Source organism: Agelaius tricolor, unplaced genomic scaffold (assembly GCF_023055355.1).
Source record: "Agelaius tricolor isolate 1412-34295 unplaced genomic scaffold, bAgeTri1.0.p SCAF_88, whole genome shotgun sequence".
Lineage (NCBI taxonomy): Eukaryota > Metazoa > Chordata > Aves > Passeriformes > Icteridae > Agelaius > Agelaius tricolor.
In genome coordinates this window covers 76,996-100,907 of record NW_027269348.1, presented here as the reverse complement: position 1 = coordinate 100,907, position 23,912 = coordinate 76,996, and the positions used below count along the sequence as shown (strand labels likewise).

General features: G+C 59.6%; 1 protein-coding gene across 7 annotated transcripts; it reads right to left on the bottom strand.

Annotated features, from left to right (window-relative positions):
- Positions 1-130: 130 nt before the first annotated feature.
- Positions 131-23,884, bottom strand: FBF1 (Fas binding factor 1). Of its 7 annotated transcripts, none has more exons than XM_071418523.1 (25): positions 23,512-23,884; positions 23,134-23,263; positions 22,243-22,284; positions 22,035-22,084; positions 20,951-21,152; positions 19,880-19,985; positions 19,702-19,790; positions 19,483-19,573; positions 17,337-18,254; positions 15,397-15,527; positions 14,110-14,147; positions 13,875-13,982; positions 13,005-13,214; positions 12,740-12,810; positions 11,738-11,841; positions 9,411-9,529; positions 7,577-7,699; positions 5,890-6,063; positions 5,620-5,796; positions 3,810-3,947; positions 3,133-3,259; positions 3,076-3,102; positions 2,446-2,463; positions 1,848-1,954; positions 131-268 (listed from the first exon to the last, which is right to left on the bottom strand). In XM_071418523.1, exons 2-25 carry the CDS (start codon positions 23,186-23,188, stop codon positions 209-211), a joined length of 3,285 nt encoding a protein of 1,094 aa, XP_071274624.1. In that variant the 5' UTR covers positions 23,189-23,263; positions 23,512-23,884; the 3' UTR covers positions 131-208. The 7 variants fall into 7 exon arrangements, with proteins under 7 accessions (XP_071274624.1, XP_071274625.1, XP_071274622.1 ...); XM_071418524.1 differs by having other exon boundaries at positions 3,145-3,259; XM_071418521.1 differs by having other exon boundaries at positions 3,076-3,259.
- Positions 23,885-23,912: the final 28 nt, after the last annotated feature.

Here is a 23,912-nt window from a genome sequence, read left to right as displayed (position 1 = left end):
TATATTTATATATTTATATATTTATATTTACAAACATCCATTTTTCTCTTTGCAAACAGGGGAAGCTTCTCAGCAGAGAATTCATTTTTTATTTTTACAAAAATACATTTTCCTCTTGGCAAACAGGACGTTTCTCAGCAGGGAATTTTTATTTAATTTTAAATGTTTCTTTTTCTTTTGCCCAGGCTCCATTTCGCCGTCCCGGCGCTCAGGGCCCTTTTTTCAGGCTCTCCAGGAATTGCCGCTCGCTCTCCAGGAAATCCTGGTCCTGAGGGGGGCGAGGGGCCCGGCCTGAGCCCAGCCGGGAGCTCCGGGCCCTTCCTGAAGGTTCTGAGCCCCCACCAGCCCAGCCCCGGCCATTCCCAATCCCTTCTCCCTTTGCCTTCCACCGACAAACCCCACAAAGCTCCCCTGGCCAGTCCCAAAACATTTCCCAGACAGTCCCAAACCCTTCCCTCAGTCCCAAACCCTTCCCTCATTCCCAAAACATTTCCCAGACAGTCCCAAACCCCTTCCCCCAATCCCAAAACCCTCTCCCCCAATCCCAAACCCTTTCCCCACAATCCCAAATTCTTTCCCCACAATCTTAAACCTTTTCCCTCATTCCCAAAACAGTCCCAAACCCTTTCCCCCATTCCCAAATCTGTTTCCCCCAATCCCAAACCCTCTCCCCCAATCCCAAACCCTTCCCCACAATCCCAAACCCTTTCCCCCATTCCCAAACCCTTTCCCCCAATCCCCATTCCCAAACCCTTTCCCCCAACCCCAAACCCCTTCCCACAATCCCAAACCCTTTCCCAGAAAATCCCAAACCCTTTCCCCCCATTCCCAAACCCTTTCCCACAATCCCAAACCCTTTCCCCCAATCCCAAAACCCTTCCCACAATCCCAAACCCTTTCCCAGAAAATCCCAAACCCTTTCCCCCCATTCCCAAACCCTTTCCCACAATCCCAAACCCTTTCCCCCAATCCCAAAACCCTTCCCACAATCCCAAACCCTTTCCCAGAAAATCCCAAACCCTTTCCCCCCATTCCCAAACCCTTTCCCACAATCCCAAACCCTTTCCCCACAATCCTAAACCCTTTCCCCCAATCCCAAACCCTTTTCCCACAGTCTCAAACCCCTTCCCCAATATCCCAAACCCTTTCCCCCCATTCCCAAACCCTTTCCCCCAGTCCCAAACCCTTTTACCCCAATCCCAAACCCTTTCCCCCATGCCATTCCCAAACCCCTTTTCCAGCCCAGTTTCCCCCTGGCCATTCCCAATCCCTTTCCCTTTCTCCCTTTCCTTTCCCAAACCCTTTCCCTTTTCCCCTGGCCCAATATCCCAAACCCTTCCCCACAATCCCAAACCCTTTCCCCCCATTCCCAAACCCTTTCCCAAAATCCCAAACCCTTTCCCCCAATCCCAAACCCTTTTCCCCCAATCCCAAACCCTTTCCCACTATCCCAAACGCTTTCCCCCATTCCCAAACCCTTTCCCCTCAGTCCCAAACCCCTTCCCCAATATCCCAAACCCTTTCCCCCCATTCCCAAACCTTTTTCCCCATTCCCAAATCTGTTTCCCCCGAGTCCCAAACCCTTTCCCCCCAACCCCAAACCCTTTTCCCACAGTCTCAAACCCCTTCCCCCCAATCCCAAACCCTTTCTCAGTCCCAAACCCTTTCCCCCAATCCCAAACCCTTTCCCCCATTCCCAAACCTGTTTCCCCCGAGTCCCAAACCCTTTCCCCCAATCCCAAACCCTTTCCCCCCAGTCCCAAACCCTTTCCCCCCAATCCCAAACCCTTTCCCCCATTCCCAGTTCCCCCCAGTGCCCCCATTCCCATCCCCACTCCGGTCCCCACCATCCTGGCGCGGTGTTTCAGCAGCAGGACGTGTCCGTAGAGTGCGGCCGCACTGTCCCCGCTGTCCCCAAGGAGTGTCCCCAGGGCTGGCAGGAGCCCAGGAGCCCCTGCAGGAGGGGACAGCAGAGTGTCCCCAATGTCCCCAGTGTCCCCAAGGAGTGTCCCCAGGGCTGGCAGGAGCCCAGGAGCCCCTGCAGGAGGGGACAGCAGAGTGTCCCTGTCCCCAGTGTCCCCAGTGTCCCCAAGGAGTGTCCCCAAGGCTGGCAGGAACCCGGGAGCCCCTGCAGGAGGGGACAGCAGAGTGTCCCCAGTGTCCCCAAGGAGTGTCCCCAAGGCTGGCAGGAACCCAGGAGCCCCTGCAGGAGGGGACAGCGGAGCGTGGGTGTGACCCCCCAGGTGTGTGTCCCCAGCAGTGTCCCTGTCGCCAGCATTGTCCCTGTCCCCAGCAGTGTTCCCATGCCCAGTGCTGTCCCCATACTCAGCACTGTCCCCATAGCAAGCAGTGTCCCCAAACCCAGCAATGTCCCTGTCCCCAGCAGTGTCCCCGTCCTTGGCAGTGTCTCCAGTGCTGTCCCCAGCAGTGTCCCTGTCCCCATACCCAGCGTTGTCCCCGTCCCTGGCAGTGTCCCCAGCATTGTCCCCATACCCAGTGGTGTCTCCAGTGTTGTCCCTGTCCCTGGCAGTGTCCCCAGCGCTGTCCCTGTCCCCAGCACTGTCCCTGTCCCCAGCATTGTCCCCATACCCAGCGCTGTCCCCAGCAGTGTCCTTGTCTGTGGCAGTGTCCCCAGCAGTGTCCCTGTCCCCATCACTGTCCCTGTCCCCAGCAGTGTCCCCATACCCAGCGGTGTCCCCAGCAGTGTCCCTGTCCCTGGCAGTGTCCCTGGCAGTGTCCCCAGTGCTGTCCCCAGCGGTGTCCCTGTGCCCAGTGCTGTCCCCATACCCAGCAGTGTCCCTGTCCCCACACCCTGCGTTGTCCCCATCCCTGGCAGTGTCCCTAGTGCTGTCCCTGTCCCCAGTGTTGTCCCTGTCCCCAGCATTGTCCCCATACCCAGCACTGTCCCCAGCGCTGTCCCCGTCCCTGGCAGTGTCCCCAGCAGTGTCCCTGTCCCCATACCCAGCAGTGTCCCTGGCAGTGTCTCTGGCAGTGTCCCTGTCCCCATACCCAGCACTGTCCCCAGCGCTGTCCCCGTCCCTGGCAGTGTCCCCAGCAGTGTCCCTGTCCCCATACCCAGCAGTGTCCCTGGCAGTGTCCCTGTCCCCATACCCAGCGTTGTCCCCGTCCCGGGCAGTGTCCCTGGCAGTGTCCCCAGCGTTGTCCCTGTCCCCAGCGCTGTCCCTGTCCCCAAGGCGGGGCCCAGCTCCTCCTGCAGCTCCCGGAGCTGCTCCCGCTGCCGCTCCAGGCTCCGCCGGCCCTGCAGGAACCGGAACGGGAACGGTGGGAATGGGAAAGGTGGGAATGGGAAAGGTGGGGAATGTGGGAATGGGAAATGGGGGAATGGGGAATGTGGGAAATGTGGGAATGGGAAACGGGGGAATGGGAAATGGGGGAATGGGAAATGGGGGAATGGGAAATGTGGGAATGGGAAACGGGGGAATGGGAAATGGGGGAATGGGAAATGGGGGAATGGGAAATGGGGGAATGGGAAAGGTGGGAAAGGTGGGAATGGGAAATGTGGGAAATGTGGGAATGTGGGAAAGGGAAAAGTGGGAAAGGTAGGAATGGGAAAGGTGGGAATGTGGGAAATGTGGGAATGGGAAATGTGGGGAATGTGGGAATGGGAAATGTGGGAATTAAGGAAGGGGGATTTTCTGGAGAGGGGAATTTTTGGGAGGGGGGGATTTTTCTGAGGAGATTACCCGGGGAGGGGGGGATTTTTTTGGGGAGGGGGATTTTCTGGGGAGGGGGGATTTTCCAGGGGTATTTTCCAGGGGTGTTTTCCAGGGAAGGAGGGGGGTATTTGCCTGTGTGAGGCGCTGCTCCTGCTGCCGCAGCCGCTCCTGCTGCTCCTGCAGCTCCTGCAGCCGCTGCCGCTGCTCCTGCTGCGCCCGGCGCGACTCCCGCAGCGCCCGCTGGCCCTCCTGCTGCTGCTGCAGCGAGCGCTGCAGCCCCGGGAATGGGAATGGGGATTGGGGAATGGGAATGGGGATTGGGGAATGGGAATGGGGATGGGCTGGCCCTCCTGCTGCTGCTGCAGCGAGCGCTGCAACCCCGGGAATGGGAATGTGAACAGGAATGGGAATGGGGAATGGGGATGGGCTGCCCCTCCTGCTGCTGCTGCAGCGAGCGCTGCAACCCTGGGAACGGGAATGGGAACGGGAATGGGAATGGGGATGGGCTGCCCCTCCTGCTGCTGCTGCAGCGAGTGCTGCAACCCCGGGAACAGGAATGGGAATGGGGAATGGGGAATGGGAATGGGAATGGGAATGGGAATGGGGATGGGGAATGGGGAATGGGAATGGGGATTGGGGAATGGGAATGGGGAATGGGGATGGGGATGGGCTGCCACTCCTGCTGCTGCTGCAGCGAGCGCTGCAACCCCAGGAACGGGAATGGGAACGGGAATGGGAATGGGGATGGGGAATGGGGATGGGCTGGCCCTCCTGCTGCTGCTGCAGCGAGCGCTGCAACGCCGGGAACGGGAATGGGAATGGGGAATGGGAATGGGGATGGGAATGGGGATGGGGAATGGGGATGGGGAATGGGGATGGGGAATGGGGATGGGGATGGGCTGGCCCTCCTGCTGCTGCTGCAGCGAGCGCTGCAACGCCGGGAACGGGAATGTGAACGGGAATGGGAATGGGAATGGGCTGGCCCTCCTGCTGCTGCTGCAACGAGCGCTGCAACGCCGGGAATGGGAATGGGAACGGGAATGGGGAATGGGAATGGGGATGGGGAATGGGGAATGGGGAATGGGAATGGGGATTGGGGAATGGGGATTGGGGAATGGGGATTGGGGAATGGGGATGGGCTGCCCTTCCTGCTGCTGCTGCAGTGAGCGCTGCAACGCCGGGAAAGGGAACGGGAATGGGAATGGGGAATGGGGATGGGAATGGGGATGGGGAATGGGGAATGGGAATGGGAATGGGGAATGGGGATGGGAATGGGAAATGGGAATGGGAATGGGGAATGGGGATGGGCTGCCCCTCCTGTTGCTGCTGCAGCGAGCGCTGCAACGCCGGGAACGGGGAATGGGGATTAGGGAATGGAAATGGGAATGGGAATGGGAATGGGAATGGGAATGGGGAATGGGAATGGGGATGGGAATGGGGAATGGGAATGGGCTGCCCCTCCTGCTGCTGCTGCAGCGAGCGCTGCAATGCCGGGAACGGGAACGGGAATGGGAATGGGAAATGGGAATGGGAAGGGGGAATGGGAATGGGAATGGGGAATGGGGAATGGAGAATGGGAATGGGGATGGGATTGGGACCAGGACTGGGACAGGGAATAGCACCAGGACAGGGGAACGGCACTGGGATGGGAATGGCCCCAGGCATGGCTCAGGGGATGTGGAGCCCCAGTTCCCAGGGGATGTGGAGCCCCAGCTCAGGGGGATGTGGAGCCCCAGCTCCCAGGGGATGTGGAGCCCCAGCCCAGGGGATGTGGAGCCCCAGCTCAGGGGATGTGGAGCCCCAGCTCAGGGAGATGTGGAGCCCCCGTTCCCAGGGGATGTGGAGCCCCCGTTCCCAGGGGATGTGGAGCCCCAGCTCCCAGGGGATGTGGAGCCCCAGCCCTGCTCCCAGCTGTCAGTTCCAGCCCGGATGCTCCGTTTACCTCCGCCAGGTCACGGATCTCCTCCTCCCGCTCCTGCAGGCGCTGCTCAGCCCTCAGAACCTTCTCCTTCTGCAGCCTCAGCTCCCGCCAGGCCTCCTCCAGCTCCTCCCTGTCCCTCTCCAGCTGCTCCTCCTTGGATCTCATCTCCCTGCTCCGGAACTTCAGCTCTGCCTGATCCTGGGTGGGGCACAGCAAACCTCACCTGTCCCGTCCCTTGGAGCAGGGGGAGAGGAGGTGCTTTGGGAGCACCTTTGGGTGCGCATCGGGGACCTTGGCCAGGCTCCTCAGCGCCGTGTCCAGGCCCAGGGCGCGCTCCTTGTGCTGCTCCTCCCGCTCCCGGCCCAGCCGCTCCCGCGAGCGGAGCTCGGCCCAGGCGGCCGCCAGGCGCCGCCGCTCCTCGGAGCGCTCCCGCAGCTCCGCCCGCTGCTCCTCCAGCCACGCGCCCTGCGGGGACCGGGCACGGCTCCAGGCTCCGGGCTCTGCCCTCCTACAGCCCGGCCCTGCCGCTCCCGGCGGCGAATCACAGAGGCCGCTCCAGCCCCGGAGCTCCGGCCCGGGGTGGGCATCCAGAGGGCTCGACCTGAGCCCCGAGCCCTGCTCCCATCCTGGCTGGTCCTGAGCCCCTTCCAGCCCCGAGCTCTGCTCCCACCCTGGCTGGTCCTGAGCCCCTTCCAGCCCCGAGCTCTGCTCCCACCCTGGCTGGTCCTGAGCCCCTTCCAGTCCCGAGCCCTGCTCCCATCCTGGCTGGTCCTGAGCCCCTTCCAGTCCCGAGCCCTGCTCCCATCCTGGCTGGTTCTGGGCCCCTTTCCCAGTCCTGGTTGGTTCCGAGCCCCTTTCCCAGTCCCACTCCCATCCTGGCTGGTTCTGAGATTTTTTCCCAGTCCCACTCCTGCTCAGATGGTTCTAAGTCCCTTCCAGTTCCCCTCCTGCTGGTCCTGAACCCTTTTCCCTGTCCTGACTGGTCCTGAGCCCTTTTCCCAGCCCAGTTCCCATCCTTGCTGGTTCTGAGCGCCTTCCAGTTCCCATCCTGGTTGGTTCTGAGCCCTTTTCCCAGCCCTGCTCCCACCCTGCTGCTTCTGTGCCCCTTTTCCAGCCCAGTTCCCATCCTGGCCGGTCCTGAGCCCTTTATCCAACCCTGCTCCCATCCTGGCTGGTTCTGAGACTTTTTCCCAGTCCCACTCCTGCCCAGATGGTTCCAAGCCCCTTCCAGTTCCCATCCTGCTGGTCCTGACCCCTTCTCCCAGTCCTGATTCCCATCCTGGCTGGTTCTGAGCCCCTTTCCCTGTCCTGACTGGTCCTGAGCCCTTTTCCCAGCCCAGTTCCCATCCTTGCTGGTTCTGAGCCCCTTCCAGTTACCATCCAGGTGGTTCTGAGCCCTTTTCCCAGTCCCACTCCCATCCAGGTGGTTCCAAGCCCTTTCCAGTTCCCATCCTGCTGGTTCCGAGCCCCTTTCCCAGTCCCACTCCCATCCTGGCTGCCTCTGAGCTCCTTCCAGTTTCCATCCTGGCTGGTTCTGAGCCCCTTTTCCCAGTCCTGGTTGGTTCTGAGCCCCTTTCCCAGTCCCACTCCCATCCTGGCTGGTTCTGAGACTTTTTCCCAGTCCCACTCCTGCTCAGATGGTTCCAAGCCCCTTCCAGTTCCCATCCTGCTGGTTCTGAGCCCCTCTCCCATTCCTGCTCCCATCCTGCTGGTTCTGAGCCCCTCTCCCATTCCAGTTCCCATCCTGCTGGTTCTGAGCCTCTCTCCCAGTCCTGCTCCCATCCTGGCTGGTTCTGAGCCCCCTCCCCACCCCAGTCCCTCCCAGAGCGGGTCCAGGCCCCCACCCCAGCATCCCCCAGTGGTTCCCTGGGGGAGCCTCAGCCCCTCCCTGCTCGGGGCTCACCTGGGGCTCACCTGGGGCTCACCTGGGCCCTGTCCCCGCTCACCTGGGGCTCACCTGGGCCCTGTCCCCGCTCACCTTGGCCTCGTCCAGCGCCGCCCTCTCCATGGCCAGCAGCTGAGCCGAGAGGCGCCGCTGCTCCTCCAGCGCCTCCCGCAGAGAATCCGCCCGGCTGCGCTCGGCTGCGGCGCGACGGCGCTCCTGGAGAGACACCGAGAGTGGGACACGGGGACACGGGGACATGGGGACAGGGACACAGGGACACGGGGACACGGGGACACGGGATGGGGAAAGAGACAGGGACACGGGGACATGGGGACAGGGACACTGGGACAGGGACACGGGGACACGGAAACAGGGACACGGGGACAGGGACACGGAGAGGGACAGGGACACGGACACAAGGACAGGGACACAAGGACAGGGACACAAGGACAGGGACATGGGGACAGGGACATGGGGACAGGGACACGGAGAGGGACAGGGACATGGGGACAGGGACACGGGGACAGGGACAGGGATGCAGGGACAGGGATGGGGAAAGAGACAGGGACAGGGACACGAGGACAAGGACACAGACATGAGGACAGGGACACGGGGACACGGAAACAGGGACACGGGGACAGGGACACGGAGAGGGACAGGGACACGGACACAAGGACAGGGACACAAGGACAGGGACACAAGGACAGGGACATGGGGACAGGGACATGGGGACAGGGACACGGAGAGGGACAGGGACATGGGGACAGGGACACGGGGACAGGGACAGGGATGCAGGGACAGGGATGGGGAAAGAGACAGGGACAGGGACACGAGGACAAGGACACAGACATGAGGACAGGGACACGGGGGACAGGGACACGAGGACAGGGACATGGACACGGGGACATGGGGACGGGGACATGGACACGGGGACAGGGATGGGGAAAGAGACAGGGACAGGGATGGGGAATAGGGGATAGGGACAGGGACAGGGATGGGCACAGGGACATGGGACAGGGTGGGGACATGGGATAAGGGAACATGAAATAGGGACAGGGAGAGGGAATAAGGACAGGGACACAGGGACAGGGGATAGGGACAGGGACAAGGGGATAGGGACAGGGACATGGGGAGCGACACTCCTGGAGAGGCACCAGAGAGTGGGACAAGGACAGGGATGGGGACAGGGGACAGGGACAAGGACAGGGATGGGGACACGGGACAGGGTTGGGGGATAGGGACAGGGGACAGAGACACAGGGATAGGCACAGAGACAGGGATGGGGACAAGGACATGGGACAGGGAACAGGGGATAGGAACAGGGACAAGGACAGGGATGGGGGATAGGGACAGGGGACAGGGACAGGAGACAGGGACACGAGGATAAGGACAGGGACAGGGACATGGGGAGCAGCGCTCCTGGAGAGACACCGGGAGAGTGGGACAGGGACAGGGATGGGGACAGGGACAGGGACATGGGACACAGGCAGGGACAGGGTGGGGACATGGGACGGGGATAGGGACATGGGATAGGGGACACAGAATAGGGACAGGGACAAGGATAGGGAATAGGGATTGGGACACAGGGACAGGGGACATGGACAGGGGATAGAGACAGGGACAGGGACACGGGCAGGGAGAGGGCACAGGGACAGGGACAGGGGACAAGGACATGGGACACAGACACAGGCAGGGACAGGGACAGGGACAAAGACATGGACATGGGATACAGAGATGGAGCCAGGCACAGGACACGGACAGAAGCAGGGACATGGACACAGCTGCAGGAGGGGATCCCAGCAGGAATCTCCCCCAGCCAGGCACAGACACAGGACACAGGACAGGGACCTGGGACACGGACATGGACAGAGACATGGCCACGGTCACAGCCTCAGGCCAGGGCCAAAGCTCGGGGATGGGGCCTCACCTGCTCCAGGAGCTGCTCCCGCTCCCCCAGCCTGGTCTCCAAGTCAGCCACGGCCTCCTGGAGCCGGCTCTGCTCCCGCTCCGCGTCCCGCTGCTGCTGGCACAGCCGGGCCTGGAGCGCTGCCGGGGCATGAGGTGGGACCCCCTCCATCCACAGGGGGATCCCACAGGGAAAAACCCCCATATTCCTGCTCAATCCCATCCCAGAACAGGGAAATCCCACATGGAAAAACCCCCGTGTTCCTGCTCCATCCCATCCCAGAACAGGGAGATCCCACAGGGAAAAACGCCCGTGTTCCTGCTCCATCCCATCCCAGGATAGGGAAATCCCACAGGGAAAAAACCCCGTGTTCCTGCTCCATCCCATCCCAGGACAGGGGGATCCCACAGGGAAAAACCCCGTGTTTGTGCTCCATCCCATCCCAGAACAGGGAGATCCCACAGGGAAAAACACCCGTGCTCCTGCTCCATCCCATCCCAGGACAGGGAAATCCCACATGGAAAAACACCCGTGCTCCTGCTCCATCCCATCCCAGAACAGGGAGATCCCACAGGGAAAAACCCCCGTGTTCCTGCTCCATCCCATCCCATCCCAGAACAGGACAGGGAAATCCCACATGGAAAAAACCCCGTGTTCCTGCTCCATCCCATCCCAGGACAGGGAGATCCCACAGGGAAAAAACCCCGTGTTCCTGCTCCATCCCATCCCATCCCATCCCAGAACAGGACAGGGAAATCCCACAGGGAAAAAACCCCGTGTTCCTGCTCCATCCCATCCCAGGACAGGGAGATCCCACAGGGAAAAACGCCCGTGTTTGTGCTCCATCCCATCCCAGGACAGGGAGATCCCACATGGATCAAGCACCCCCTGTGCTTGTGCTCCATCCCATCCCATCCCAGAACAGGGAGATCCCACAAGAAAAACCCCGTGTTTGTGCTCCATCCCACCCCATCCCATCCCATCCCATCCCATCCCATCCCATCCCATCCTATCCCAGGTCAGGGAGATCCTCCCTCCATCCACGTGGAAATCCCACATGGAAACCCCCCCCATGTTCCTGCTTTATCCCATCCCATCCCAGGACAGGGAGATCCCACAAGAAAAACCCTCCGTGTTTGTGCTCCATCCCATCCCAGAACAGAACAGGGAAATCCCACAGGGAAAAAACCCCCGTGTTCCTGCTCCATCCCATCCCATCCCAGAACAGAACAGGGAGATCCCACAAGGAAAAAAACCCCCACGTTCCTGCTCCATCCCATCCCAGAATAGGGAAATCCCACAAGAAAAACCCTCCATGTTTGTGCTACATCCCATCCCATCCCATCCCATCCCACCCCACCCCATCCCATCCCATCCCATCCCATCCCATCCCGTCCCATCCCATCCCACCCCAGGACAGGGAGATCCCACTGTGGGATCTGGATCAGGACTTTGCCAGCCTCTGGCTTGCCAGGGACAACTTGAATTCTCTGAATTAAGTGAATTCTGCAAATTCTGTGAATTCTGCAAATTCTGAGAATTCTGTGAATCCCATGAATTCTGTGAACTCTGTAAATTCTGTGAATTCCATGAATTCTGTGAACTCTGTAAATTCTGTGAATTAAGTGCATTCCGTTAATTCCGTGAATTCTGTAAATTCAGTGAGTTCTGAGAATTCTACAAATTCTGTGAATTCCATTAATTCCATGAATTCTGTAAATTCAGTGAATTCCATGAATTCTGTAAACTCTGTGAATTGCGCAAATTCTGTAAATTCAGTGACTTCCGTGAATTCTGAGAATTCTGCGAATTTTGCAAATTCTGAGAATTCTACAAATTCTGTGAATTCCATTAATTCAGTGAATCTGTGAAATCTGTGAATTCTGTGAATTCTGAGAATTCTACAAATTCTGTGAATTCTATGAATTCTGTGAACTCTGTGAATTCCATGAATTCTGTGAACTCTGTGAATTCAGTGGATTCAATGAATTCTGTGAATTCTGCTATTCTGTGAATTCTGTGAATTCCACAAATCCCGTGAATCCTGTGAACTCTGTGAATTCCATGAATCCCATGAATTCTGTGAACTCTGTGAATTCCATGAATCCCATGAACCCTGTGAACTTTTCCCGTTTCCTGGCGATCCCGGACGGAGCCGAGCCCCTGTTCCAGCGCTGCTTGCCCCTGGCCAGGATCCCCCAGGAGGGCTGGGACAGGGATCTGCAGGCCCAGGGACCCTTCTGGGCTCCGGGATCCGTCCCGGGACCGTGTGGATCCCGAGGGATCGGCTCTGAGCCCCTGGGGATCCAGAGGATCCCACGGGAATGGTGCACTCGGAGGGGATTTACCTGTGAGCTGCTCATCCTGCTCCTGGGGTCTGGGCTGGTCCTGGGATCTGGGGAGATCCAGGGTGATTCGGGGGTGATCCTGGGGTCTGAGGTGATCCTGGGATCTGGGGTGACCCAGGGATCCTGGCTGAACCTAGGGTGTTCCTGGGGTCTGGGGTGATCCTGTACCCCAGGGTGATCCTGGGGTCTGGGGGGATCCAGGGTGATTCTGGGTTGACCCAGGGATCTGGGGTGATCCAGGAATCCGGGCGGATCCTGGGTGATTCTGGGGTCTGAGGTGATCCTGGCATCTGGGTTGACCCAGGGATCTGGGGTGATCCAGGGATCCAGGGTGATTCTGGGGTGTTCCTGGGGTCTGGGGTGATCCTGTACCCCAGGGTGATCCTGGGGTCTGGGGGAATCCAGGGATCTGGGGTGATCCAGGGTGATTTTGGGGTGATCCTGGGATCTGAGGTGATCCTGAGATCTGGGGTGATCCAGGGATCCGGGCAGATCCTGGGGTGTTCCTGGGGTCTGGGGTGATCCTGTACCTCAGGGTGATCCCAGGGGATCTGGGGGGATCCAGGGGTCTGGGGTGATCCTGGGGTCTGGGGTGATCCAGGGTGATTCTGGGATTATCCAGGGATCTGGGATGACCCAGGGGTCTGGCTTGATCCTGGGATCTGGGGTGATCCAGGGATCTGGGGTGATCCAGGGATCTGGGGTGATCCTGTGCCGCAGGGTGATTCAGGTACCCGGGGTGACCCTGGGGTCTGGGGTGACCCTGGGATCTGTGGTGATCCAGGGATCCAGGTTGTTCCTGGGGTGATCCCAGGGGATCTGTGGTGATCCTGGGATCTGGGGTGATCCCAGGGGATCTGGGGTGACCCTGGGATCTGGGATCATCCAGGGAATCTGGGGTGATCCCTGGGGTGATCCTGGGGTGTTCCTGGGGTGTTCCTGTGCCCCGGGGTGATCCGGGGAAGGCGCAGGGATCCGGGAGCACAGGTGAGGCCCCGTTACCTGTGGCAGCTCTCCGGGAGCTCCTGCAGGACCCGTCCCCACCGCGCCCGCTCCAGCTCCAGCATCCGCACCTGGCGGGAACGGGACGGGCTCCAGGTGACCCCACAGGTGACCCCTCCCAGTGACCCCCACAGGTGACCCCCACAGGTGACCCCACAGGTGACCCCTCCCAGTGACCCCCACAGGTGACCCCCACAGGTGACCCCTCCCAGTGACCCCACAGGTGACCCCACAGGTGACCCCACAGGTGACCCCTCAGCCTCACCTGGTTCTCCAGCTCCTCCAGCCGGGCCTGGAGGGTCCGCAGGGCGACCCCACAGCCGGGATGGTCCTGGGAATGCTGGTGGGATTGGAGAACTTGGGAATCCTGATGAGATGGGAGAGATCCCAGATCCTCCTGGTGCTGCTGGGATGGGAGAGATCCCAAATCCTTGTGGGGCTGGGATGGGAGAGATCCCAGATCCTCCTGGTGCTGCTGGGATGGGAGAGATCCCAGATGCTTGTGGGGCTGGGATGGGAGAGATCCCAGATCCTTGTGGTGGGGCCGGGATGGGAGAGATCCCAAATCCTTGTGGGGCCGGGATGGGAGAGATCCCAGATCCTTGTGGGGGGGCTGGGATGGGAGAGATCCCAAATCCTTGCGGGGCCAGGATGGGAGAGATCCCAGATCCTTGTGGTGGGGCTGGGATGGGAGAGATCCCAGATCCTTGTGGTGGGGCTGGGATGGGAGAGATCCCAAATCCTTGTGGGGCTGGGATGGGAAAGATCCCAAATCCTTGTGGGGTTGGGATGGGATGGGATGGGAGAGATCCCAAATCCTTGTGGTGGGGTTGGGATGGGAGAGATCCCAGACCCTCCTGGTGCTGCTGGGATGGGAGAGATCCCAAATCCTTGTGGCGTTGGGATGGGATGGGAGAGATCCCAGATCCTTGTGGGGCTGGGATGGGAGAGATCCCAAATCCTTGTGGGGCTGGGATGGGAGAGATCCCAGATCCTTGTGGGGCTGGGATGGCAGAGATCCCAGATGCTCCTGGTGCTGCTGGGATGGGAGAGATCCCAGATGCTTGTGGGGCTGGGATGGGAGAGCTCCAGGACCCACCTGGTGGGGCTGGGATGGGAGAGCTCCAGGACCCACCTGGCGCCTCCGGGCCGGGATGGCTGCGGGATGCTCGGGGCAGAGCCAGGACGGGAGAGCACGGGGATGCTCCGGGCGGGGCGGGGATGGATCCCACAGCAGATCCTCCTGTGGGCACACGGGGATGCCCCAGGAGAGGCCTGAGAAGGGCAGCTCCCCTCTCCTGGGAATGCTGATCCACGCCCAGATCCCAGGGGATCCCCAGGATCCTCCCCGTTCCCGCCTCAGCACTCACCTGAGCGGGCGTGGCAGGACCCGGCACCTCCTGCACGGCTGAGGTGGAAAACGGGACAAATCCATCACGGGACACACGGGAGGAATGGAACTGTCCCATCCCATGGATCCCATTATCCCATGGATCCCATTATCCCATGGATCCCATCCCGTCCCATCCCATAGATCCCATTATCCCATCGCATGGATCCCATCGCATGGATCCCATCCCGTCCCATCCCATGGATCCCATCCCATCCTATCCTATCCCATTATCCCATTATCCCATCCCATCCATCCTATCCCATTATCCCATCCCATCCCATGGATCCCATCCCACTATCCCATCCCATTCGATCTTATTGATCCCAACCCATTAATCCCATTGATCCCATCCCGTTATCCCAGTATCACATTATCCCAGTCCATTATCCCATTATCCCATTTTTCCATCCCATTATCCCATTATCCTGTTATCCCATTTTTCCATCCCATTATCCCATTATCCCATTATCCTGTTATCCCGTTATCCCATTATCCCATCATCCCATCACATTATCCCATCCCATTAACCTATTATCCCATGATCCCATCCCATGATCCCCTCCCGATATCCCATGACCCCACTTTCCCATTATCCTGTTATCCTATTATCCCATTATCCCACTATCTCAATATCCCACTATCCCATCATCCCATCCCATTATCCCACTATCCCATGATCCCACTATCCCGATATCCCACTATCCCATGATCCCATTATCCATGATCCCATTATCCCGATATCCAACTATTCCATAATCCCACTATCCCGTTATCCCATGATCCTATTATCCCCCTATCCGATGATCCCATTATCCCACTATCCCGTTACCCCATTATCCCGTTATCCCACTATCCCATGATCCCAATATCCCGTTATCCCATTATCCCGATATCCCACTATCCCCTGATCCCATTATCCCATGATCCCATGATCCCATTATCCTGATATCCCACTATCCCATGATCCCAATATCCTGTTATCCCGTTATCCCATTATCCCGATATCCCACTATCCCGTTATCCCATTATCCCAATATCCCACTATCCCATGATCCCATTATCCTGATATCCCACAATCCCATGATCCCATGATCCCGATATCCCACTATCCCACTATCCCATGATCCCATGATCCCGATATCCCACTATCCCATGATCCCCTGGCCCAGCTCCCCCAGTTCCAGAGGAGGGCCCGGGGTCCCCAGGTGTTCCCTGCCCAGGCCAGGTGACCTCTGAGGACACCTGGGGGGTGACAGAGCCTCACCTGCTGCCACCTGTGCCGTGTCACCTGCTGCCACCTGTGCCACCTGTGCCGTGTCACCTGCTGCCACCTGTGCCATGTCACCTGGTGCCACCTGCCCGCGGGGCCGCGTCCCGAACCTGGGGGGCTCCAACCTGGGGGGGAACAAATCCCAGGGGAGAGTCAGGGGGCAGGGCCTGGCCTCTGACACCTGTGACACCTGGGTCACCTGTGACACCTGGGTCACCTCTGTCACCTGTGTCACTTGTGCCACCTGTACCACCTGTGCTGTTCCACCTGTGCTGTGTCAGCTGTGCCATCTCTGTCACCTGTGTTACCTGTGCCACCTGGGTCACCTGTGCTGTGTAACCTCTGTCACCTGTGTCACCTGGGTCAGCTGTGCCACCTGGGTCATGTGTGTGTCACCTGTGCCATGTCACCTGCACCACCTGGGTCACCTCTGTCACATGTGCCACCTGTCACCTGTACCACCTGTGCCGTGTCACCTGTGCCACCTCTGTCACCTGTGTTACCTGTGTCACCTGTGCCGTGTCACCTGTGCCAACTGTGCCAACTGTGCCATGTCACCTCTGCCACCTGTACTGTGTCACCTCTGTCACCTGTGCCACCTCTGTCACTTGTGCCACCTGTGCCACCTGTGCCACGTCACCTGTGTCACCTCTGCCACCTGAATCACCTGTGCTGTGTCACCTGTGCCATCTGTGTCACCTCTGTCACCTGTGTCACCTGTGCCGTGTAACCTCTGTCACCTGTGTCACCTGGGTCAGCTGTACCACCTGTGCTGTGCCACCTGTGCCATGTCACCTGCACCACCTGGATCACCTGTGCCACTTGTGTCACCTGTGCTGTGTCACGTGTGTGGTGTCACCTGTGCCACCTGGGTCACCTCTGTCCCTTGTGCCACCTGTGCCATGTCACCTGTGCCACCTATACTTGTGTCACTTCTGTCACCTGTGCCACCTGTGCTGTGTCACTTGTGCCATCTCTGTCACCTGTGTAACCTCTGACACCTGGGTCACCTGTGCCACCTGGGTCTCCTGTGCCACCTGTGCCATGTCACCTGCGTCACCTCTGCCATCTGTACCACCTGTGTCACCTCTGTCCCCTGAGTCACTTGTGCCATCTGTGTCACCTGTGCCACCTTTGTTACCTCTGTCACCTGTGCCATGTCACCTGTACTGTGCCAGCTGTGCCACCTCTGTCACCTGTTTTACCTGTTCCATCTGTGTCACCTGTGCCGTGTCACCTCTGCCATCTGTGCCACCTCTGTCACCTCTGCCACGTCATCTGTGTCACTTGTGCCACCTGTGTCACCTGTGCCAATTGTGCTGTGTTACCTGTGTCACCTGTGTTGTGTCACCTGTGCCACCTGTGTCACGTCACCTGTGCTGTGTCACCTGTGTGTCACCTGTCCCACCCCACCTGCGCAGCGTCAGGGATGCCACCTTTGGGACTCGGGGGGAACGGGGACACCCCAAACCTCCATCCTGGGGTCACCTCCCCCACACTGCTCATCTGAGCCCTTCCAGGTGACACCTGAACCCTCCCAGGTGACATCTGAGCCCTCCCAGGTGACACCTGAACCCTCCCAGGTGACACCTGAGCCCTCCCAGATGAGCTGAGCCAGGGGAGCCTCATCCTGGGAACGGGGAGGTGGGAGGAGCTCAGGTGGGGGAATTCCAGAGCAGGGACATCCCCGGGGACACCTGGAGGGGACCCTGGGACAGGGACATCACCTGGGACACCTGGGACAGGGACATCACCTGAGACACCTGGAGGAGACTCTGGGACAGGGACGTTCCCTGGCACACCTGGAGGGGACTCTGGGACACTGATGTCACCTGGGACGTTCCCTGGCACACCTGGAGGGGACACCTGGGCTGGGAACCCCAATCCCGGACTCTCCTGGGTGCCAGGTGGGAGCTCCTGGGGGTTCCCTTTACCTGCCGGGCTCGGGGGGCTCCGGGACCCTCCGGGGGTGGGAATTCCGCAGGGATCCGGGGGCGCCGGGGCCCGGGGGGTCCTCGGCCTTTGGTCCCGGGAAATCCTCGTCCGTCTGTCCCGATCCTGGGAAATCCCTGTCCCCCAGTCCTGTGGGATCCTGGTTCTTCTGTCCCGATCCCAGGAAATCCCTGTCCCCCAGTCCTGTGGGATCCTGGTTCTTCTGTCCCGATCCCAGGAAATCCCTGTCCCCCAATCCTGTGGGATCCTGGTTCTTCTGTCCCGATCCCGGGAAATCCTCGTCCTTCGATCCCAATCCAAGGAAATCCTTGTCCCCCAATCCTGGGAAATTCTTGTCCTTTGATCCCGATCCTGAGGGACCCTTGTCCTTCTGTCCCGATCCAAGGAAGTCCTTGTCCTTCTGTCCCAATCCTGAGGGATCCTTGTCCTTCTGTCCCAGTTTAAGGAAATCCTTGTCCTTCGATCCCAGTCCTGGGAAATCCTCGTCCTTTGATCCCAATCCTGAGGGACCCTTGTCGTTCTGTCCTAATCCCAGGAAATCCTTGTCCTTTGCTTCCAGTCCTGGGAAATCCTTGTCCTTCTGTCCCAATCCTGAGGGATCCTTATCCTTCTGTCCCAATCCAAGGAAATCCTTGTCCTTCTGTCCCAATCCAAGGAAATCCTTGTCCTTCTGTCCCAGTCCTGTGGGATCCTTGTCCTTCTGTCCCAGTCCTGAGGGATCCTTGTCCTTCTGTCCCAGTCCAAGGAAATCTTTGTCCTTCTGTCCCAGTCCTGAGGGATCTTTGTCCTTCTGTCCCAGTCCCGGGAAATCCTCATCCCCCAGTCCCAGGAAATCCTCGTCCTTCAGCCCCAGCCAGGCGGCCCCGGAGGGACGTCGGGAGCTGCTCCCAATGGAGCACCTGTGGGGGCAGAGGGACACTGGGGACACTGGGGGACACTGGGGACACTGGGGGACACTGGGGACAATGGGGACACTGGGGACAATGGGGGACAATGGGGACAATGGGGGACACTGGGCATTGGGGGATATTGGGGAACACTGGGAACACTGGGGGACACTGGGGACAATGGGGACATTGGGGACAATGGGGGACAATGGGGATATGAGGGACAATGGCCACACCAGGGGCACTGGGGACACAGGACAATGGGGACAAAGCAACACTGGGGACAATGGGGGATTGGGGACACTGGGGACACTGGGGACATTGGGGACAATAGGGACTGAGCAGGGGACATTGGGGACATTGGGGGACAAAGGGGACAATGGGGCATTGGGGACACTGGGGACATTGGGGACAATAGGGACTGAGCAGGAGACATTAGGGACAATGGGGGACAAAGGGGACAGTGGAGACACTGGGGACAATGAGCACAACAGGGACAATGGGGACATTGGGGGACAATGGGGGACAATGGGGAGAATGGGGACACTGGGGAATATTGGGGACAATGGGGACTGGGCAGGGGACAATGGGGACATTGGGGGACAAAGGGGACACTGGGGACAATGAGCACAACAGGAGCATTGGGGACAATGGGGGACACTGGGCATTGGGGGACATTGGGGAACATTGGGGACAATGGGGATAGGGGGGGCAATGGGGACAGTGGAGGCATTGGGGACACTGGGGACAATGGCCACACCAGGGCACTGGGGACACAGGACAATGGGGACAAAGGGACATTGGGGACAATGGGGCACTGGGGACATTGGGGACAATGGGGACTGGGCAGGGGGCACTGGGGACAATGGGGACACTGGGAATATTGGGGACATTGGGGACACTGGGGACATTGAGGACAATGGGGACACTGGGAATATTTGGGACATTGGGGGGGACATTGTGGGGGACAATGGGGACAATGGGGACATTGAGGACACTGGGGACATTGAGGACAATGGGGGACACTGGGAATATTGGGGACATTGGGGGGGACACTGGGGACAATGGGGACATTGAGGACAATGGGGACACTGAGGACAATGGGGGACATTGGGGACACTGGGGACATTGAGGACAATGGGGGACACTGGGAATATTGGGGACAATGGGGCCATTCGGGGACACTGGGGACATTGTGGGGGACACTGGGGACACAGCCGGGTGGGGACATCCCCCGTACCTCCGTCCCCGTCTCCGCCCGGTCCCTGAGGCCACCGAGGGCTCGTAGGATCCGAAGGGAAATCCCAGCTCCGCCCGGGCCCCGCCCGGCCCTGCGGAACAACAGGGCACGGAATTCCCACAAAATTCCCAAAATCCCCACAAAATTCCCCAAATTCCTGAAATTCCCAGTGGGATTTCACCCCCTGGAACCCCTCCTGTGGATCCCGCCCGTGCTCACCTGGCTGCTCCTGCCCCTTGGGATCCCTCTGGATTTCCGCCTTTCCCGGCTGCTCCTGGGTCCCGGCGCGGCCCTTCCGGAGCCCCTGGCTGGGCACAGGTTGGGGTGGCACTGAGGTGGCACCAGGGGTGGCACCGGGACCCCCCTGTCACCATCCCTGTCCCCGTTGTCCCCTCACCCCCTGGGCGTTCCCGGCGCGCTCCCGGCTCCGTCGCTGCCGAGTCCCAGGGAATCCATCAGATCATCGACATCGTCCCCAAAGGTGACATCGGCACGGGGAGGGGCTGGGGGGATGGCACTGATGGCACCTGGGACGTTCCTGGGTGCCACCAGCTCTGGGACATCCCTGGGTGCCACCAGCACTGGGACATCCCTGGATGTCACCAACATTGGGACATCCCTGGGTGCCACCAGCTCTGGGACATCTCAGGGACAACCCCCAGTGTCACCAACATTGGGACATCCCTGGGTGTCACCGATCAGCTCTGGGACATTTCTGGGTGCCACCAACATTGGGACATCTTCTGGATGTCACCAATCAGCTCGGGGACATCCCTGGGTGCCACCAATCGGCTCAGGGATGTCCCTGGGTGTCACCAGCACTGGGACATCTCCTGGTGCCACCAGCACTGGGACATCTCCTGGTGTCATCAATCAGCTCTGGGATGTCCCTGAGTGTCACCGAACTGGGACATCTCCGGGTGTCACCAAAACCGGGACATCTCAGGGACATCCCTGGGTGCCACCAGCACTGGGACATCTCCAGGTGCCACCAGCTCTGGGACATCCCTGGGTGCCACCAGCTCTGGGACATCTCCAGGTGCCACCATCACTGGGACATCCCTGGGTGTCACCAACACTGGGACATCCCTGAGTGTCACCAACATTGGGACATCCCTGGGTGTCACCAATTGGCTCTGGGACATCTCCAGGTGCCACCAGCACTGGGACATCTCCAGGTGCCACCAGCTCTGGGACATCCCTGGGTGCCACCAGCTCTGGGACATCCCTGGGTGTCACCAATTGGCTCTGGGACATCTCCAGGTGCCACCAGCACTGGGACATCTCTGGGTGTCCCCAGTTCTGGGAGTCTCCATGTCCCCCCTGTGTCCCCTCCCTGTCCCTCAGTGTCCCCCCCGTGTCCCCCATCCCACAGCAATGGGGTTGATCCCACAGGATTGGGATTGATCCCACAGGATTGGGTTTGATCCCACAGGACTGGGGTTGATCCCATGGGAATTCCTGGTACCTTTCTGTGGACCCGGCCCCTTCCCGCCGCGTTTCCCCGTTCTGGGCCCGGTTCTGGCCATTCCCAGGATTTCTGCATCCAGCTCGTCCAGCTCGTCCAGCTGATCCCGCTGATCCGTGGGGTCCAGGTGACCCATGGGGTCCAGGTGATCCATGGGATCCTGGTGATCCATGGGGTCCAGGTGATCCATGGGATCCAGCTCCTGCCCTCACCTGCAGCCCAGGTGGGTTCCCAAATCCCTTGGGAATTCTGCCCCGCTCACCTTCGCCCCTTCCCCATTCCCCGCTCGGAATTTCCTGTTCCTTGGAAATTTCCCATTTCCCATTCACTGGGAATTTCCCATTCTTTAGGAATTTACCTCCCCCCATTGGGAATTTCCCATTTTTGGAAATATCCCGTTCCCCATTGGGAATTTCCTGTTCCCCATTGGGAATTTCCTCTTCTTTGGGAATTTCCCATTTCTCATTTTTGGGAATTTCCCATTTTCTGGTAATTTCCTGCTCTCTGTTGGGAATTTCCTGTTTCCCATTGGGAATGTCCCATTCCCCATTGGGAGTTTCCCATTTTTTGGAATTGTCTTTTCTTTGGGAATGTCCCATTCCCTGTTGGGAATTTCCCATTCTTTGGGATTTTCCTATTTCCTGTTCTTTGGGAATTTCTCATTCCCCTTTGGGAATTTCTTCTTCTCCATTGGAAATTTCCTTTTCCCCAATGGGAATTTCCTGGTTTTTTGGAATTCCCCATTTTTTTGGAGTTTCCCATTTTTTGGGAATTTCTGATTTTCCATTGGGAATTTCCCATTTTTTTCAGATTTTCCCTTTCTTTGGGAATTTCCCATTTTTTGGGATTTTCCCGTTCTTCGGGAATTTCCCATTCCCCTTTGTGAATTTCCCGGGTTTGGGAATTTCCTGTTTTTTGGGAATTTCCCCTTCTCCATTGGGAATTTTCCATTTTTTTGGGCCCCAGGTGCTCCCAGGTGAGCACACCTGGAGAATGAGGCTCAGCCTGGCCTGGATAGGGGAGGGGCAGGGCTGGGCTCACCTGGGATCACCCAGGGCTCACCTGGGCCTCACCTGGGCCTCACCTGCAGGAAGGAGGCGCGGGAACCTCGGGAGGGCGGAGCCGGGGCCTCCTCTGGAAACAAGGGAGGGGTCAGGGATGGACACGGAGACAGGTGGGAAAGGGGAGGGCGGGGATCCCCCCAGGTGAGCCCAGGGGATTCCCAGGTGACCCCTCCCAGGTTATCCCAGGTGACCTCCCCCAGGTGACCCCATTGGGAGCTCCCCCGTTACCATCGGATCCCAGGAGCTCCCCGAGCACGTCCTCGATGGGATCTGGAACAGGACAGAGCCCAGGTGAACCCAGGTGAGCCCCAGGTGGGCCCAGGTGAGCCCAGGTGAGCCCCAGGTGGGTTCCCCACACCAGGCAGGTGGGAAAAGCTCCTGGAACACCTCACCTGTGTCCTAGGACATCTCACCTGCCACATCTCACCTGTCTCTGGAACACCTCACCTGTCACACCTCACCTGTCACACCTCACCTGTCCCCTGGGACATTCCCACCCTGCTGCATCCCAGCATTCCCAGGGACCCAAATCCCCTGGAGAGCAGGTGAGGGCAGGTGAGGGGGACAAGGACAGGTGAGAACAGGTGAGGGGGATGAGCATAGGTGAGGAGAGGTGAGGACAGGTAAGGACAGGTGAGAGGATTAGGACAGGTAAAGACAGGTAAGGACAGGTGAGGCAGGTGAGGACAGGTGAGGGGATGAGGGCAGGTAAGGACTCACCTGGGGAGCTGCTCCAGGCCCGGCCAGCCTGGGGAGAGACAAAATTCCCTTGGGAGAGACGGAAACACCGAAATCTCCCCACACGGCAAAGGTGAGACAGGAGGGGTTCCACACCTGGATCCCACCTGGATCCCCTCATGTGGATCCCACACCTGGATCCTGCACCTGGATCCCAGCCAATCCCACCTGGATCCCCTCACCTGGATCCTACCTGAATCCCACCTGGATCCCGGACCTGTCACACCTGGACTCCCCTCCTGGATCCCACCTGGATCCCCACACCTGGATCGGATCCCACCTGGATCCCACACCTAGATCCCAGCCAATCCCACCTGGATCCCACACCTGGATCCCCATAACTGGATCCCTCCTGCATTCCCCACCCCTGGATCCCCTCACCCGTCTCCCCCCGTCTCCCCTCACTCACCCTGGCCCGTCCCGGTCCCTCCGCCATTCCTGGGTGGTCCCAGCTCCGCTGCCCGGTACCGGCTCCGGATCCCCCGTGCTCAGCGCGGCCCCGGCCGCGGCCCTGAGGGGAGAAGGAGGCACCGCTCGGGTCCCGTTCCCTCTCCCTCTCCCGTTCCCGCTACCGTTCCCGGTCCCGTTCCCTCTCCCTCCCTCTACCGTTCCCGGTCCCGTTCCCTCTCCTGTTCCCATTCCCATTCCCTCTCCCGTTCCCTCTCCCGTTCCCATTCCCGCTCCCGTTCCCTCTCCCGTTCCCGTTCCCGTTTCCTCCCATTCCCTCTCCCGCTCCCGTTCCCATTCCCGTTCCCTCACCCGTTCCCGCGCTCGCCATGGGCGCCGCCATATTGCGCGCCGTCCTCATGGAAGGCCCCCGCTGCCATAGCAACGGGGCTGCCCCGCGCGGCGCCTGACTGGAAACCCGCCGTTACCATAGCAACACGTCGCCCCAAGGAAGGCCCCCCGCTGCCATAGCAACGGGGCTGCCCCGCGCGGTGCCTGATTGGAAACCCGCCGTTACCATGACGACGGGGCTGCCCCGAGCAGCGCCTGCTCCGAGCCTCTGTCGCGATTCTCCTCTTATATCGCCGACGATCCCCACATATCGCGGGGTTTATCCCTGCCGGGAGCTCTGCGTTCCCAGGCTCGGGTACCCCCGTGGAAAACATCGCGATATATCACCATAAAATCGCGATATCGCGACACAACTTCCGGGT

Coding starts and splice junctions, on each gene's coding strand:
- FBF1 (XM_071418520.1), bottom strand. CDS start 23,188: ATGGCGGAGGGACCGGGACGGGCCAGGGTGAGTGAGGGGAGACGGGGG. Junction 15,528..17,336: donor GAGCCCCCCGAGCCCGGCAG/GTAAAGGGAACC, acceptor GTTCCCCCCCAG/GTTGGAGCCCCCCAGGTTCG. Junction 3,260..3,809: donor AGGAGCAGCGCCTCACACAG/GCAAATACCCCC, acceptor CGGTTCCTGCAG/GGCCGGCGGAGCCTGGAGCG.